Source organism: Pholis gunnellus (assembly GCF_910591455.1).
Source record: "Pholis gunnellus genome assembly, chromosome: 2".
Lineage (NCBI taxonomy): Eukaryota > Metazoa > Chordata > Actinopteri > Perciformes > Pholidae > Pholis > Pholis gunnellus.
This window is the reverse complement of record NC_136536.1, coordinates 12,518,679-12,536,916: the sequence shown is the minus strand read 5'-3', so window position 1 is coordinate 12,536,916 and position 18,238 is coordinate 12,518,679. Positions and strand designations below refer to the sequence as shown.

The 18,238-nt window shown below is 40.5% G+C and overlaps 3 protein-coding genes across 3 annotated transcripts; 2 read left to right on the top strand and 1 right to left on the bottom strand.

The window, feature by feature from the left end:
- The first annotated feature begins 7,853 nt into the window (after positions 1–7,853).
- fkbpl (FKBP prolyl isomerase like) lies at positions 7,854–10,511 on the top strand. The gene is made up of 4 exons (XM_079182228.1): positions 7,854–7,981; positions 8,657–8,804; positions 8,932–9,215; positions 9,695–10,511. The coding sequence occupies exons 2-4, from the start codon at positions 8,657–8,659 to the stop codon at positions 10,358–10,360; spliced, it is 1,098 nt and encodes a 365-aa protein (XP_079038354.1). The 5' UTR covers positions 7,854–7,981; the 3' UTR covers positions 10,361–10,511.
- A 948-nt stretch (positions 10,512–11,459) lies between these two features.
- Positions 11,460–13,065, bottom strand: ebp (EBP cholestenol delta-isomerase). The gene is made up of 5 exons (XM_079174135.1): positions 12,936–13,065; positions 12,350–12,662; positions 12,218–12,254; positions 11,999–12,129; positions 11,460–11,879 (listed from the first exon to the last, which is right to left on the bottom strand). The coding sequence occupies exons 2-5, from the start codon at positions 12,657–12,659 to the stop codon at positions 11,668–11,670; spliced, it is 690 nt and encodes a 229-aa protein (XP_079030261.1). The 5' UTR covers positions 12,660–12,662; positions 12,936–13,065; the 3' UTR covers positions 11,460–11,667.
- Positions 13,066–14,600: 1,535 nt separating this feature from the next.
- On the top strand, positions 14,601–17,750 carry vma22 (vacuolar ATPase assembly factor VMA22). The gene is made up of 5 exons (XM_079174147.1): positions 14,601–14,809; positions 15,407–15,510; positions 15,617–15,729; positions 15,817–16,008; positions 17,100–17,750. Exons 1-5 carry the CDS (start codon positions 14,690–14,692, stop codon positions 17,234–17,236), a joined length of 666 nt encoding a protein of 221 aa, XP_079030273.1. The 5' UTR covers positions 14,601–14,689; the 3' UTR covers positions 17,237–17,750.
- Positions 17,751–18,238: the final 488 nt, after the last annotated feature.

Here is an 18,238-nt window from a genome sequence, read left to right as displayed (position 1 = left end):
TAGTGCATATAGTTGTACTGCCTGGCTCTGTCCCAAGGCAAAACTGATCTGCCGACCAGAACCTCTGAACACAACCAATTGTAGTCTAACCCTGGGTTATTTGCTGGACTCTTTCCTGGCCAGGCCAGTGACTTTGGGTTTTCTTTTTCATTTTATGGCATCTTCATTTAGTCAGTGGAAGCATCAACAGGAGTTTTTTTCACTACACATGAGCCCAAATAACGACAGCAACAGAATTTACATGGCGTTGCATGAGTGACAAATTAAAGGTCTTGTAAATCCTGTCGAATCTGCCTGCACTCTGTGGGATTTGAAACAGACGTTTGCTCGCTCGTTCAGTGTGTATGCATTTGAGCCCTTGAGCAGAATTTTAGCAGGAGAAACACATGTCCACATTGGGCAGTCTCGCTGATCAAGCTGATATGACTGGAGATAAAAGACCAGAGTGGGACCCCCCCCCCCCCCCCGCCAGCAACAGTACTTAGTCTCCTTATGTTAGCATTACAACTCAATTTAACAGAATAAAATACAAAGGCGAGATCATCGGAGGAGATACAGTATCATTGATTTTGACACGGGTGTTTGTGAAGCACATGATATGAACTCAATTTTCAACATGAGGAATTTCACATGTTTTTTGTAAATGTCTCCAGAATGAGAGCAATGAACAGGCAAGAAAGAGAAGGAGGAGAGCAAGGTAGTGACTGATTACAGGGCACCAGACCAAATGGGAACCAGAGACTGTGAGATGTCAGAAAGACTACAGATTTATACTTTACCTGCTCCCCTGAGATTTGCCACACATACACCCGCTTCAAGCGCAAAAGAGGGGGGAGGGATATGAAAAAGAATAGGCACCAAGTTATAGGTCAAACAGTGTGAGAGGGTTAGTAAAAGAAGACAAAGATGAGCGAGGGATGGATGACCAGAGAGTGAGTGGGTTGGAGCTGAGGTGAAAACATCAGCTGGGTCTTATTTAGATCAACCATTTGTAACCGTTGAAAGGAGCCCTGTGCGCCCGCCTGTACATCTGCCCTCCGCATGTTGGACAGCAATGGGTGGGCTGCTCTGCTTTAGTCTTTCCCTCACATTGCCCTCTGTCTTTGGTCAGACAACTCTGTGTATATGCAGAAACTGAAATGTTAATTTCAAGGAAAGTATTGATTCTGATACTTCTGATTAAATGGATGATTCCCTTCAGAATTTTATTCTGAAACAGCAACGCAAGGCACAAACATTCCCCAGTGAAAGTCGTACTGAGGAAATTGCTTTGAGGTAGCACAACCTATTTTGCCCATTCATCAGACAATCTGCAGCTTTCTTTGTGATTTTGATCAAGCGTATATAGTTTCTTGTAACTGGCCCTGAACATCAAGAAGACACAAATTCTCCTTTTCTCCTCCAGTGATACATGTTGACAACATCAGTCTAAAAAATGTGGATCTCTATCGTGGCAGCTTCCTCTCCTCCAGAGCTGACATTGAGAATTACGTCATCATATCAGCTGTGCCAGTGGGGCCTTTACAAAACTCAGGAGGAAAGTTTTTGAGAACCCCGGACATACACGTCAGGCCCCAAACTACTTGTTTACAAGGTTGTTCTTCACACTCTACTCGACCTGGGCCACTTACAGTGGACACATCAAAGCATTGGAGTACTACCAGACGTCTTAAACTGTGTAAATGAATAGAATATGCACATGAAGCTAAATGTATAAGCTTTGCTCAATAGCTCCTTTATCATATTTTAGTGGACAACATTGGTGGCCAATATTCACATTATATAATAAAAGCCAGTATCCTGGCTGGCTAACTATATCCAAGACATTCCAGTGCTGGTATGCTATTTCCTTGAGCCACTGGCCAGTGGGCAACTTACCACCACCCAAATACAGCCCTTGTCTAATGGATGCGGTTGTCTCACCACAGACAACTTGTTGAGATCACTGCATGAAACCACCAAGTGCAACTGACAGACACACATGAAAGCTAACAGACCACGGAGCTGCTAACTGCTACTTTGCCTGGAGGCTGGTCTGAATTAGAGACCCTCGCCCCCTCTGTGGACCTCAGACCCTGATCCAAACCTAACTCCTGTATAAATCACAGCCGGCCAGTTGATTTCTGGATCCTGACATGTGTTTCTTTTCACTGGCCAACTAAACCTATCTCTTGCTCATCTCTGCCTCTCCTGCTCTCTATCAAACCACGGTGAGTTAATTCGCATTTCAAGAAGAGATGCTAGTGTGGGTGTGCTTCACCTGTGCAGAATTAACTCTGAGCAGCTCATACATCTTTAAGGTAAGCCTCCAGGTCTCACAGACAGGTCTCTCCTAAACACAGCTGTAAAATCTTTATGGATATGTCAACCAAACTTTAACATCAAAACGCTCAAAGGCTGTATCAGCTGACCATAGATCAGCTGTAAAGAGATAACTTGCTTAATATTTTCTGATAATCTTCTGCAGATATCTGCAGAAAAGAGTGAGCACAGATTGATCATCTATGGGAAATCATGGACATACTAGCGTGCAAGCAGTTTGACATGACATGAGCAGGTGGCAGGTGTGTGTGTGTGTGTGTGTGTGTGTGTGTGTGTGTGTGTGTGTCACTCACTAGTGGTGGTATATACTAGCTTAAAGGTCTAACTGGCTTTATCTAAAAGTGCTTAGATAGTATTAAAAGGTCACATGGACTGCCAGACTGTATGTAGGTATGACTGTTAGAGGAGAAGCATATCCAGATGTGTGCTAGTATGCATGCGTGCGTAGGCCGAATGGCCCACAGTGACTTTCTCTGATCACAGAACACAACACAGCAAAAGAGCACATGAAAGCTCTGTCAAAAGAAACTCCTCAGGCTCCCTCACAGGAAGACCCCATTACACCGTGCGCATCGATAAAAACGGTCCCCTATCTGCCCTGTGGCTTCCGATAGCCATCTCCTCCCCTCGGTGGGTTCCTAGTCAGGCTGCACAGGTCCGACTGTATAAATGGCCCCCAGAGAAACAACAAAATGGAGTTAAGGACTCTGTTTATGCTCCAGATAATACAAATGTACCGTTACTTAATGCCAGATTCCCCATAACGCCGGTGGGCACACACACATATTAGCATGCTGGGTTTTAAATGTGTTCCGCGATGGCAGAATAGTGGCACTCTTTGTGTGCACCTGTTTGTGTTTTTCATATGGTAACACTGTTTGTTTTTTTAGCAAATCCTACCGTTGCATTTGCTTTTATTTTATGTTATTTGTGATCGGTTTTCATCAAATTTCCAAAAATATTTTTTTTAAGATGCACTACATATACAGTACATAGAAAGAAATACATGCAGAATAAAGGGAAGTAGAAAATACACAAAAGAATTGCAAAAAATGCATGACTGAAAGTGCAGGGCACCTGTTGTGAAAAACAAGCAACAATGAAATAATTGTACTGAAAGGTGCATCCGTGCATCCATGTACTGTATGCTACAATATTACTATTTTGCTATTTAGAAAACACAAAATAGAAAGTTCTTTGAATGTTTAAAATTAAACAGTATGATCGTTATTAAAAGGTGCATTACACTGCAAGTAGTAGATGTGATTGGAAAAGCAGATTGCAGCAGTGGATTGAGTTTGAAGTATATTGTATGACAATAGTGCATGAATTATCCTTGTCAAACAGTTGTGGGCTCAACATTTTACATAAGAGCATGACTTAAATGTGCAGCCTTTGTGCACGTACCACTGCATCTGCCACTTAAAGATGCAATACTATGATGTCTTGTTACCCTGGGAGTTTGACTGAGAGCCTGTTTTTTCAATTACAGTTGGAGCAATCTCATCATGACATTATAATGTAGATGAATGGCCCTGACCTGGCAGACTCTGCTCCATCGTCGCTAATGGAAGAGAAAAGTCATACTTCACTGCTTGTGCAACTCAGCTTGTAAATCAATGTGAATTACAAGGCCGTGCAGTAAGACAGGCTTTGTTTTGTTTTTTATTGATCGGTCTAAATGCAAAACTCACATGACAATGATGGATACAATATGTCATATGTGTTGGTGCACCAAGTGGTAGACTGATAATGTTCACCCTTAGATCTGTCTCTCTTGACCCTATCGTTTCAGTGGCTCTAATCAGCCTCTGGATCAGCCTTGATCCCCACTTGACCTGGAAACCTCAATAAATCGAACTCCTCTGGACTGTCAGCTCATTGGTACAGTAGTACAGCATTCACCCAAAGTCATTACAATATACCAGGAAATGGTGGGAAAATGCTTTGTTTGAGGTTTTGGTTTGATCTCCTTTGGCTAAAATTTGACATTACATGTTTGAACACAGTCTGGAGAAGGAGTCTTAATGTGGTATGATGGTCGTTTAGTTTATCTTGTTTGTCTAATCTACTAATGCTGAAGGTGGGAACCACTTAGCATAAAGCCTCTGCCTTCACACTGAGTTTACATTGTGAAGTCTGAGCCTGTTGTCAGTGTCTCTCAGTATAAACAACAAACAGCCCAGAGGGAGTAAAACTAGCTACAGTTGAGGTGCTCGACACACTCACACCTACATGCACGGACAACATTATGTGCAGCAGCCCCTCTCGCTGTGAGGGATAAACACCCCGTCGTGTGGCCTGATCTGTTTACGAGTTAGCCTCTGGCCGGCCAGGGTCGTGGAGGTTGTGTATGTGTGTGTGTGTGTGTATATGTATATATGTGTGTGTGTGTGTGCGCAGACGCACACGTGTGTGTGTGTGTGTGTGTGTGTGTGTGTGTGTGTGTGTGTGTGTGTGTGTGTGTCTCTATGAGTGTTTCGGAATGTGTGATGGAGGGATTACAGGCGAGCTGGCCGCCGCTTTTATGAGGAAAAACACAAACAGGCAGAATGTTAGACAAGCTTCAATGTTTAGTGCTTGTGGTGGAGTAATACGTTTGTCTTCAAAGAATCCTGCTGTCTGTTCCTGTTAAGAAAATGGCTACCATATCAGTGATGAAAAGGAAAAGACCATTAGTTTATCACCTTCTCTCTCGTTCTCTCTCTCAGCCAGTAAATTGTGTTGATAGTCTCTGTGGTGGGATTGACATTCTCGGTTAGTTCCGCTGTGTGATCCTGCTGGTGGTCGGTCCATCCTTATCCACGTGGGAAAAGTCTCCACCCAAATCCACATCCATCTATCCATCCATCCATGCATCATTCTATCTATCTATCTATCTATCTATCTATCTATCTATCTATCTATCTATCTATCTATCTACCCATCTATATATACCTACCCACCCACCATCTGATCTCTCTAGCTGTTCTGATATTTTATCTCCTCTTTTGCTAGCTGGAACAATTCTCACTTTTGTTCACCTGTTATACTCCACGTTTTCCCTGAATGACGCATGTTGGATCCAACTACTGGCAGGGTGCAACGCCCTTCTGGCGAACATTAAGCGGTCCACGAGCCCTGGGATACATGCTTCTGAACTTACCCACTGGGACATTTCACAATAGGCCAGCTGGGAAGTCGGAGGGAGCCAAGCGGAAGGTGAAGGGGGTTGAAAGAGAGGGTAGATAGGAGAAGCAGAGGAGAAAGAGATGATATGGGTAACACATGGAGGAGGATTAAACAAGGGAAGGTTCTGTTTAGTGTGAGAACAGAGGAAAAACGACATACAGATACACTCTATGCTTACCTTTGTGTCATACATGTATATTGGCATTTAGAAGTATTTGAAGCTCTAGAAACGTGATTGAAAAATGCGGTACAAATTGAAAATATAAGCACTTGGAAAGAGTTAGTTTAAGAAATGTGACAATTACTGTGTCACTATTACTGTATAAAGTACCTGTAGCAGACAACATATTTCATACTAAAACTATTTATTTTCATACACTATTTCCTTAATTGACCGACCTTTTCGGTACATCTGCATTTAATAAAGCTATTAAAAGGATTGCGATTAGAATGTGAAAGCTGGGAAAATCCACATCCTTCCATCCACCCATCCACATTTACCCATGTATTTACTTTGTCTATCCTTCACACGTCCAAGCGTTGAAATGCGAAATGAAATCTCTCACATTAATTTATTCCAGAGCAGTAAACAGTTGAGGACGAGCCTTATATTCTCACTCATTCACTTTTTGTCCATATTTGGCTGGAGCTGAGTGCATGTGCTCACAGTGTAGGGCTTGATGTCTGCAAATTAGATTTAAGATGTTTCACTGCAGCACTTCTATTGTATCATATCATATGGTCTACAATGTTTTATTTTAGTGTCAAAATGTCTACTCACTCTGAACTATAGACGGACCAATATTGGATTTGTGAGGCCAATACTGGTATCGATATTTGGGAATTTATCAAATCTGATAACCCTGGGGGCTGAAAGTAATTGTTTGAACACACAACATCCTATAGATTCTTATTTAAGATTGTGACCAAGATACTAAACAGATTATACAGGAACAAAGTTGCTAGTTAACCACTACAAAGACAAAAAACCTGTACACAGTACATACAACTTTTTAAGATCGTTTTGCAAGCTGCGGCCATAAAAAAATCATCATACTCTGGGTATGTTGTTTTTAGCAACAGTTTGCTTTATGAGTCAGAACAGCAACTATAGATCAAGGTTAAATACTGCCACCTACTGAGATAAAGTACCACAACAGGATGTGAAATGGACAACCTGGGCAACACACATTTTTTTTCGTTATAAGACAAACAAAAAAGATTCACAAATCGTATATAAACATGATTTTTTTTAACTCCCTAAAATTACATTTTTGTGACCACGTTTTACAATTGATCTCAGCCCCTTTTCTGTCTTACGAAGCTATTAACATTCTATCAAGCATTTTACGAGCATAAGCGTTTTTTTCATGATACGATTTTCATCATGGTAGTTGTTATTGGAAACATATGAAGCCTTCCGTGAGATTCACCTCTGTATACCTAATACTATTAAGAGTGTAGCAAGTGTTTTACCTTGTCCACTGCTCATTAAGAGTCAAACAGGCCACATGTAGGAGGACAGATGGCATCTCGGATGACCTTCCTTTATCTCTCTCTCTCTCTCTCTCTCTCTCTCTCTCTCTCTCTCTCTCTCTCTCTCTCTCTCTCTCTCTCTCTCTCTCTCACACTCACACTCACACTCACACACACGCATATAACACATGTTGGTTGCCCAGTGTGGTATTCGTATGATAGAACTAATGGTCTCTAGTGTTGAAAAGATAGAGGCCTAAATCATACTGAAAGGACAGATTAACACACAGGCCTTAAACACGAGTGGAACAAGTCAGGGGTCAATACTAACAGATAAGATATGTGCATATTTTGTTGAACACTTCATTTGACAAGACTGCACTTAAGCTTTGGCCCATAATTCACCAAGCATAAAAAAACACCTAAGTATCTTTTTCTTTTAAAACTTTATGTTTGAGTGTTGAGCTAGATTGTGTTAAATGCGCCCACGCTACTCTAGGCAGAAATCTGGGGAGAAAATGTATGTGGGCCAAAGCAGAAATAATTTGGGGGCAGAAATCAACTTCACTGATAAAAGTTAAAACCACGAAAACAGCCTCCGTTTCAAGCTGTTTTTACTGCAACTTGAAGTTTAACTTTAGTTTCAACTTTCTCCTCTTTTGCTGCCTCTTCAGAATCATGTTTGTCTCCACCTGCTGGAAGACAAGAGCCGTAGCTTACAGACAGACGACACATCAAATGGATGGGTTGCAATTTCTAGTGGGTAATATCATGGATATTTACGTGACTGAAATATAATGACACAGGAAAAGTTTTTTTTTTACATTCCGCTACAGTAGATGGCGGTAATGCTACGAGCTGGCGTCGCACCCGTCATTACACATGAAGAAGAAGCATTAAAGGAGAAGAAGAAGAAAAGTACCTCTCGTTTGTTTATATTGTGACCGTCTGACAGTTTATTACTTTCTGATTAAGGGGGTTATTTATACTTCGTGTCAGGATTGTGTATGAGGTGAGATACATGTCTTTTAATTGCGTTTACCCCTTAACTCCGTTACAGTTCAGAGTATGTAGAGAAAGTCAGTTGTTTTCTATTGCCGCGCCATAAAGCTAGCTAACGTTACCTGATGCTACGGTGTTTCTGTTAACCACGGTTTTATCCACGGGCTAGCATTAGCTACGTTAATGCACTAACGTTACGTAAAGTAGTGTTGTAGCCTACATATTCGTTTCAGCAACGGTCACGCTGAAACTAGAGACCCCCCCCCCCCCCCCCCCCCCCCAAAACCCAGTTATTTTACTGTACTTAACTTTCTTTGTCTTTTTGAATAATTTATATGAAATAAAAACCAACGTTGGCTTGGCGATGTATTAAGCTAACTGACTAATGTTACATAGTTGTAACGTTAACTCAACTCAGGGTGCTAACTACGTTAACTACGTTTAAATACTGATTGTAAATCTCTCAATATTATTCACAACAAAACTGTAGCTTAACTACAGTTAACTATAGTGTTAACTGTTGACTATAGTGTTAACTGTAGTTAACTAGCTACAACACTAAGAATCAGACAGAGTTGTATGGTCCCTCAGGAAACACTCATTTGATGGAGCAATGCATTCAAATAGATGTCTGAACAAAAGATATGATCATCATTTAATCCTTTAATATTTTCATGACATGAAGATGGATCCTGGTCAACCGTTTCAAACACTACATGGCGACGATGTCACCTCTTGGGTGTCTGTGTGTCCTGGAGGCCTCTGCAAAGTCCAGCAGAAGCAGACACACAGAGGGAGTCAACAGACTGTTTCTACTTCTGGAGATGGTGCATGTATGAAGATTTTCTATTACTTTATTCCTCAAAAGTAAATTATTCGTTTTAAATCCACATTTGTAGAATAGAACTGTATTAAGTATCTAGTATTCTAGCACACATAATTTCTCTTTGTCTCTTTCAGCATGCTCATCCAGTAGCTGTCCAAGGTTGGGTTCACTGTGCCAAGTCCGAGTGCGGCGCAAAGCTAGCCGGGATGAAGCAGATAGTTTAATATCTAAAAATGGAAATGAGGGTCAGTCAGTCCAACCTGACCAATGGGTCACAGAGGCCACAGCCTTCCCAAGATGCCAGGACTCTGTGCTGCAGGTCCCACTGGGTGACTGGACTACATTGAGGCTGGGAGAGGGTCAGTGCGATATCACAGAGGCATGTGTGGAGGGGATGAGGGCGGGAGAGAAGTGTGAGGTAAGAGAACTGGAATTATAATCCAATGTCATTGTTTCGTCAAATTGTAGTGACACAAATTCTATGCAAATTGAAAGTATAAGCTGACAAATATCCATCACTATGATCATTAGGTTTTTTTTTTACATATGGAAAGAGTATATGATATTTGCAATAAAGGGACTGGTGGGAATGGGTTTTTGAATACTTTGAGACTGTTGTTTTGTACTTTGTATTTTCAGTAAGCTCTTTAGCTTTGATATGAAGGGTGTTAAAAATAAACCTTGTTGGGATTTTAATGTTAACAGCAAAGGATGTGGTGCAGACCAGGTGCCTGAAAATACAATTTTGGATGTTTCATATCTCAATTTGGTCCCAATTTGCCAGTGCTCCCTGAAGCCTTTTTGGTTGAATATGGATTGCAGGCTTAAGAGTTACACATAGTATTGGCAAGATGTGAATGTACGCAGCCACTCTCATCATTGTGTTTTGCTTCCCAGATACTGATTTCTCCAGTGGGAAGTGGACCAGATGTCTCTGTCCCTCATCCTGCTGAGGAAAACCTGCCTTTTTGTGCCACGATTGAACTCAAAGCTTTCACACCAGGCAAGGAATCCTGGGAGATGTCTCCTGTCGAAAAGTGTCAGTGGGTGAAGTCACACAAAGAGAGGGGCGGAGTGAGGTTCAAGAGCGGGGATGTTTGGGGAGCAGCAGACAGCTACAGCCGGGCCCTCAAGCTTCTCATCACTCTCCATGGCCATGTTAATGAGGTGGAGAAGAAAGGACAAGAAGCAGAGGAGCAGAGAGACACAGACACTGGTGATCAACTACAGCAACTTCCTTCAGCTAATGAATTCAAAACCATTAAAGCAGAGCTCCACTCAAACATGTCCTTGTGCCAGCTCAAATTGAACCAACCACAGCGGGCCAAGGCCAGTGCGACTAAAGCTACTCATCTGGAACCGGGTGGGGCTAAAGCCTGGTACCGGAGGGGCCAAGCCTGCCAGATGTTGAATGAGCTGGAGGAGGCCAGGCAGGCATTTAGGAAACTATTGGAGCTACAGCCAGAATCACCTGCTGCTCAGAAGGCACTTAAAGACATAGCAAGTAAAGAGAAAGAGACAAATGCACAGTTGGGGCTTAGACTCAGCAAAATGTTCAGCTGATGATGAAATATTTGCCGTTTATTATCAGATGTTATCTGTAGAATGGTAGGTTTCTCTATGATTCACCATTTAATTAAAGTATATGTACAGCAACTACATCAGCTCAAAAGTAATGCTATTAATCTGTGAATGCCCATTGCTCCTTGTGTATGCCTGAATGCAACTTAAAAGTAAAAAACACATGACAAAAACTTATCTTGGAGGAGTTAATGTGATTTTCCAGGTCTGATGGTTGAATGAGATCATAGTATTCCATGAGTGCAATACATGAAATAACCCCGTCAGTTCTTCTAGTGGACCACAAGGTGCCAGGCTTTGTCACGGCATCTAAAACTGGAATTAGTCCACATGGAGGGGAGTAAAAGATGTGCCGAAACCCGGGATCGAACCAGGGACCTTTAGATCTTCAGTCTAACGCTCTCCCAACTGAGCTATTTCGGCCGGATGAGAATCTGAGGGATCCATTTAGTTTTAACCAAACATAAACATCATGATTATGTCTTTACAAGGAAGGAAACTAATGTTTGTAGTTCTTAACATTTCAAGTTCATAATTTCTAAAACGTAACTTTACCAAATTAAACTTTACGGGTTTTGCCACCTGAATACAATACAATCAGTGTTTTATTTATATTTACGTTTAGTAAAACAATACAGCAGCCATTAACTTAGTTGTGCATCATCTTCCTTATTATTTATGTATTAAGACAGACCACATTTGTTTCGAAAAGTCTGCCCTGCATTAGCATTAAAAGATAATTGGGCGCTAGATTATGAACTATCTCAAAGGTCGCAACTGGCATCGCGACCGTAATGACATGAATTACTTTCCACCAGCCGACTAAATGCTTAGGATGGGGTAAACTCCGAGGTCACATTTCATATAGGAACCTGTATTTGCATGAGAATCAAAATTAATTTAACTTTTTTTACAAAAACAAATACTTAAAACTAAGTTCCATGTCAAAGAGGCACTGTATGCAGTGAGGCAGTGTTCAGTCCATTCATGAAGTTGTGTAAAATGTTTACACAATGCAGATGATATTGCTCCTCTCCCCAAGTCCCCACAAACAAAACGCAGCTTTATTATTGAACAACAATTAAAGCTTTATTGTTGTAAACACAAGGAACAAATTGCACTTTAAAATTAAGGTCTAAGTACAGGCACAACAGGACACACTTTAATCAACTCCAAACAATAATTAATAAATGATGTTCCATCTTTGAACGTAGTGCTTATAAGTGGTCTTTTCCCTTGTGCCTCATGTAGTACGTGTCCTACAGTCCCACAGTATACTCTTCGGGTTGTCACTTCCTCTTAGACTTCGTGTTGTCCGTGTGTGTCTGCGCTGCTGACAGCTGTCTCCATGCATCCACAATGAGCACAAGCGGTATGATGATCCACAGCACGTTCATGAACACAAAGTAGAACCAGAAGTAGACCGGGTGTCCCAACTCACTGTGAGCATAACCATCTCTGTGCTCTGTGTAGAAGTAAAGCACTGCTCCGTACAGCTGACCTGGAATCAGATTATGTGATAAGACCCATCATGTAAATATGAAAACAACAAGCAATTTTGATTCTGAGAACTTGCTTAAAAGTCAAGTGATGAGTTTTGTTGTAATTGCACCTTCTTACCTAATGAAATGATGAGCTGCAGAACAAATCTGTAGGACTTCTTAGTTAAGAAGGCGTACACAGCCCAAAAGCTGAAAGGTCCCCATAACCATGCAGTTACAGTCTCCATACAGACAGTGAAGTTATCCGCTCTAGAAATATGTAGGCAATTAGTTACAGCTTTATTCCTTATTTATTTATACAAAAGTTCAACGTAGTTCTATGAAAAGATGAACTCACATTACATATCGACTGTCTCCTTTGGAGTACTCTTTCCCTGTGAGAGAACATGTAAAACGTATTGACTCATTTAGACTGCGCCATCACAGTTCATACACTTTTCTCAACTTGTTTTATCTCGTTTGTACTCACACAGCTGTGACAGGAAGCTCTGGTCTCCTGGAATAATATCATAATACAGTGAGAACCACCCCTCTATGACGCCATGGATGAACCCACAAACGGCGAACCAGCACACAGCCAGACGCCTCCAAGCCCCCAGCCGGCCGGTGGTCCCTTTCTGTCCGGTGATCAGCCAGGTCACAAGCAGAAACACCCCAGACACAGAAAACAGGAACACCAGAATCTCTGACATAGATCGGTCATTGGCCACGTAGGTGGGAATCAAAAGGTCCCGTGGCCAGTAGGGATGAAGAACTCCAGTTGCTGATGTGGCATCCATCGTCTGTTTCAAGAAAGGGTGGTCAACACTTAATCCACAGTAGGTTTAAAATTTATTAATTTCAACATTGTGACATTAAAGATTATGCACATACATTAGTTCGTTTAATTGTCAAATGACCACTTTCTGCTTTGTAGCCTACTACACTGCACTTAGTCTATAAACGTCATTCATTTCTCACGAATTTACAAACTATGTTTTTGGAGTATAGATTGTATAAAGGCAAGGAGCTCAATCGCAGACAAAACAAATAACGCATGTGTATTTCGACCTTACCAGTGATACTACCAGAATGGGTGTCCAGACCTCTGTATTGAATATAGAGTGTTGGATAAATTAAAAAATATCTCGGAGATCCAACAGTCTAAATCTGTCTAAGTGCAAGACATGTCAGCGCATATACACTCAACAGCGGAAATCACTCGAGCAGGGGGCGGGTACTTGTGATTTCAAAGACCAATCATACGGCTGTATTCATGGAGCTAGCAGCACATGCGATCTGTTGGTCCATTGATTGGCTTTTCATCTCGGAACATGGACGTTGTCGTTTGCCACGACCAATAAAATGCGTCGTTTACTCCACAGTACCAGCCCATCTCTTTGTGACAAAGGTACAAACTAACAACTGTGTTGCATTTGAAAATGAGTGTCTTTGCAGTAAACTATTTCTATCTACGACCTTTCACTTTGACGTGGCTGTTCAAGACTACAGAGCACTTTGCGGAAATGAGTAAAAGCAGCATTCATGAGAGGTCTGCTCAATTCAAATTGTCTAAACAGCCTGAAAACAAACTGAAATCCCCGAATTAAAATACACAGGCAAGAAGTGAGAAATGATCGAAAATATCAACTGTTGTGGCATTTGCTGAATTGTAAACTCTGCATTTGTTTATTGTAATTTCCAGTTATATTCTAGCAACTTTACGCGAATCGGTCGCTGTACCTTTGCTGTAATGGACATGCTGGGTTGAAGTTTCAAAAAAGTTGTCCTCCCAAGCCGTGTCAGGGAATTAACCCTGCCGTGACCCGGATTCGAACCGGGGTTGCTGCGGCCACAACGCAGAGTACTAACCACTATACGATCACGGCGAGCTACGGGGAGTTGTGGTGTCTGGCTGCGTAATGGGCTTTAAGATGCTGGGGCCAATGCTGTTGCTGGACGTTGATTTATTTCAGTATTATTATTTTATTAAATATTTCTGTATTTATTTCAGCATTTATTTATTTATACTTAAGACATTTTTCGTCCCCCATAGTCATCCATCCGTTAGTTAGCCGAAATACTTAATGTTTCAACTAGCGCTCTTCAGATTCCACGAGACAGACGACAGAGTTTGTTAAACTGTTGTGAAACTTTCGTACAACTAGTTGCAGTCAATATTATTTAGTTTTTAGCCTACATTCCAGCTCTAGGTGTGGTGGCATGACATCTCACGTCACAAAAACAGACTGATTCTTTGCCGTCAGTTAAACCAGAAATTTAAAAAGAAAAGGTGGTATATTAGAGTGTCTTCCCATATGGTCTAGCGGTTAGGATTCCTGGTTTTCACCCAGGCGGCCCGGGTTCGACTCCCGGTATGGGAACAGAGATTTTGTTCTTCTTTTAACAACATTTTGCTAATAGCGTTACAAGCCTTAGTTGATAATAACTAGCGATGACAGTCAGACTGTTATATGACCTGTTTTTCTGTCATGTAACGATACGTCGTTTACGCCATATAATAGCTGGCTTTGTTATTAATATTGCTGGTTGTCTTGAACATATTAAGACATTCCTTCAAATGTTGTAATGCTATACCTTCAAATCTGTTCAAAACTGATAAGGTTACATGATTTCGTTGTTTTACTGCGTTGTGTATACTTCTATGGGCATGTGATCTGTATCACGTGACGCTGTATGTCACATGACGCTACACGGAAGCGGTAGACGTCTCGGGTCAACGCAGCCTCTTTGAACGACTGATTTCTAGTGGAAGCGACGGCAGTAAAGACTGTTTGAGAAAGTACTTGAGTTACTACAACAAGTCGACATGGGTGTGTCCGAATTGGAGGAATCTTCCATGTTACTGGACGAAAAGCTGCTCCGTTTCATGGACCAGCTTGAGTTACTAGAGGAGAAACGAGCCACTCTCAACTCTCTCATAGAGCAGGTAACGTTAGCCTAGCACACAGAAAACCGTGGAGCAAGAGTTTGCTTGTAATGTCCTTTCATCAAGCTTCCCACTGTCAGACATCCAGCCTATCTTCGTCTAAATGTGTGTGTTTATGGACGTGTAGCCCTTTGAAATCAAGCCAAAACAGCAATCTTTGCTAATGTATGAAGTGTTCCAAAAAATACTAGCTTTAGCCTCCTGCTGGTTTTTCCATTCTACTAATGTAGCAAACTGAATATCTGTTCAAAAGACTAAAGAAATACTATTTCAGCTTGGGCTCTGGGAAATTCTGATGCACAATATTTTTTAATTTTACCTACCAAACGATTGCCTGAGTAATTGAGAGAATAAGTGTGTGATAATAATGCTGAAGAAAAAAGAAAAACTGTTAGCTGCAGCCCTACTGTCATGTATACTTTACAGTAAAATGATTCCTGTAACAACCAGCATCAACCCTGCCTAAGTTGTTTTTCAAATTCATGTCGTCAAATGTAAGTGCATGTACACATAACTATTTTTATTGAATGCTATTATTTTATCCTGGATCCTGTTTCCCTATACTTACCATTAAGTTATATTTCATGTTCCCCACAGGGATGGTTTTCTATGTCCAAGGCTAGATATTCGATGGGAAACAAACGCGTCTCTCCACTTCAGTATGCGAGTGAGATAGAGCCACTGGTCTGTGTTCATGCCAAGTGAGGAATTTGTCATGTTTCACAGAAATGAATGCTCCCAATACATTTTTTGTTCACTGGAATTGAATAACTATTAATATGTGTGCATTTTATTTATGTGTTACAGAACCCTGGGCAGTGGTGAGGTGGATTTCTGCACAGAACGGGTGAAACAAAAGTGTTGTAATGAGGTTGGAAAAGATAACGGGTCAATAGAGGATATTGGACCTCAAGAAGAAGGTGAGTCTGTCATAGGCCATGTGGTGATAGAAAAATAAATGTTGTACAAAATACATTTTTGATTCATTAAATGATGTGGTTTCACAGGTGTCAGGAGAAGAATCAAACCAAAAAAGGATATGACGGAGAAAGAGACAAGTGAGGAAACAAGCAGTGAGAAGACTCCTGAAGTAACTCCAGTAAGAAGAAGCGACCAGAATCCTCAGCAAGATCCACTGAAATGGTTTGGGATTTTGGTGCCGCAATCTCTCAAACATGCACAGTCGTCATTTAAGCAAGGTATGATGTTACATTCCCAGAAGATTATACACTTTGATTTGAAGCAGTCAAGCATTTGCTCTGCTAATGTGATTTCTTTAGAATATAGCAAAGATTAGGTCATCATTTTGATTTGATACGTACAGTACACACTAAATATTGCTTTCAGTATCTAGTGTGTACATATCAAAATGAAATGAACCAAAACAACAATACTTATATCTAGTTATTTTTCCTGAGACTCTTGAGGGCGGCTCTTAGAACTCCACGTATTACAACTTAAGAAAACACATGCTTCACCAATTCAACAAAATGTATATGGAACATTTACAAAAAGGCTGCAAAGAAATAAAACAGGCAAACTGTGATGCACATTCTGCAATCTGAAAACACTTAGGCTGTAGATTACAAAACGCATTGCAGATACAGAAACACACTTATGTTGATTCCCTGTGAATAATGTTATTTAGTGAGGTAATGAGCTAACAGTTTGTACCAGTTTATTTTAACAATGACTGCAGAATCTAGATATGAAATATTTACAAAATACAGTGTATTAGTTTGCCTTGGTTAAAGACTAACCTAGCATATATTTGTAGCATCTTTTGTTACGCTACACACAGTTTGTGTGAAGATGCTTTCGTCATTTGCCTGTTTGAATTCTGAGATGCAGTGCATGAGTTCTCAGGGCCACATTGGGTTCTTGTTCATATTCAACACGTAGGAATATTATGTATGCATAAGTGCATGTGTATACTCACAACAATAGCCTCAATGCTATATTAGTATGGATGGGTGAATACATTTGGATAAAGGGTAGAGAAATGAAAGATTTATTGTCCTGTTGCCAGAGATTAAGTCATTTAAATCAAAGTCTGAACTTGGAAATGTGACATTTTAAAATGTTCTTTATTCTTTAAAACAAATTAAATAACATTGATGAATGAACTCTCCTAATTAGCCATATAGGGAGAACATTGTAATTGTATTGGTGATAAGTCTCTTTATGCATGTGTGCGAGATGAAACCTCTGACACAGTTGTTAGTGTACTACTGCCAACTCCTTTGTCATCATCCTTCATCTACTCTCCTCTGTTTCTGTCATATTACAGTTATAGAGCTGTCAGCTGAGATTGCAACCCTTCAGACTGCCGTTTTGAACACCAGACAGGAGCTGAAGCACAGCATGAAGGACAAACACATTCTTCTGGAGGAAACTTCAGCAAAGTTGGACAGGGTGGCAGACTAAATAACTCTAATGCTTAAGGGCCAATTATGTTCAACAGCGATCTTCCCGGTGAATTATGAAGTGGAGATTTCAGAGGATTCTGTAATGACTCGATGTGTAAATAGTAATATATTATGTTTGATCCTGTGCGTTTTGACCATCTCATAATTTACTAATACTTAACAGATACATTTTGTGAAATTAAGAAGAACCAGTTGTCGGTTGCCAGATTGTGAAATATCCTTTGAAGGGTGTTAAATATATATATATATACAGTATATTTAATTTGATAGTGATGCAGTGAAATGTTTTTGGTAATCCATTAATGAATCCTTAATAACTACTTAATAAATATACTGTGGTCCAGATCAGCCATTTCCCAGAAAACATATTTATCAGCATAACAATAATTTCAGATTATAAATAAATAATAGATTCTTAAAAGTTAGTTTGTTTCTGCCTGTTGATTGTATTCCTCTCTGTTTGTTCTTTGAGTTTTATTGCGTTTTGTTCACGTTGTGTTATTGTTTTTGAATAGTGCTGCAGAATCAATTAAATTGCTCATAACTGATTGTATGGTAAACGCCTTATTTCTTATCCCTTTTTAGCAAGCGGCACCAAATTGTCTTTAATGTTATATTTGTGTTTCCTTTTCCCCTAATTCATTATTATAAAAAATTATGCAATTCAGTTGAATTTTTAATTACATTTTTTAATTTAATTTGATTGTCAATACAGAAATCCAATCTGAATTTAATTTCGTATTGCAAATATTATATCAGAGGATAACGTCTCCCTCTTGTCTGGGGACAGCCGAACATTACCGAGAGCTGCCGACACGGGAAACGATCCTCCCGTTATTGTGTGTAGCTACTTCCTGCTCCAATTATACCACTGGCTATGTGCCTCCATGAAGCACCGCGCGCTGCCTCCTCTTCACTTGCGTCCTAACGACGGATGGGAGCGCAGAAACGACGGATGTAGCTTCACTATAATAAGTATTTCTGTTTCCAGACATCCACA

What these genes read in the sequence shown, in the direction of transcription:
- fkbpl (XM_079182228.1), top strand. Translation starts at nt 8,657, where the DNA reads ATGGATCCTGGTCAACCGTTTCAAACACTACATGGCGACGATGTCACC. An exon ending in TACTTCTGGAGATGGTGCAT is followed by an intron (nt 8,805 to 8,931) that starts GTATGAAGATTT and finishes TGTCTCTTTCAG; the next exon opens with CATGCTCATCCAGTAGCTGT. An exon ending in GGGCGGGAGAGAAGTGTGAG is followed by an intron (nt 9,216 to 9,694) that starts GTAAGAGAACTG and finishes TTTGCTTCCCAG; the next exon opens with ATACTGATTTCTCCAGTGGG.
- ebp (XM_079174135.1), bottom strand. Translation starts at nt 12,659, where the DNA reads ATGGATGCCACATCAGCAACTGGAGTTCTTCATCCCTACTGGCCACGG. An exon ending in GAGCTTCCTGTCACAGCTGT is followed by an intron (nt 12,255 to 12,349) that starts GTGAGTACAAAC and finishes GTTCTCTCACAG; the next exon opens with GGAAAGAGTACTCCAAAGGA. An exon ending in GCAGCTCATCATTTCATTAG is followed by an intron (nt 11,880 to 11,998) that starts GTAAGAAGGTGC and finishes ATCTGATTCCAG; the next exon opens with GTCAGCTGTACGGAGCAGTG.
- vma22 (XM_079174147.1), top strand. Translation starts at nt 14,690, where the DNA reads ATGGGTGTGTCCGAATTGGAGGAATCTTCCATGTTACTGGACGAAAAG. An exon ending in TCAACTCTCTCATAGAGCAG is followed by an intron (nt 14,810 to 15,406) that starts GTAACGTTAGCC and finishes TGTTCCCCACAG; the next exon opens with GGATGGTTTTCTATGTCCAA. An exon ending in ACAGTCGTCATTTAAGCAAG is followed by an intron (nt 16,009 to 17,099) that starts GTATGATGTTAC and finishes GTCATATTACAG; the next exon opens with TTATAGAGCTGTCAGCTGAG.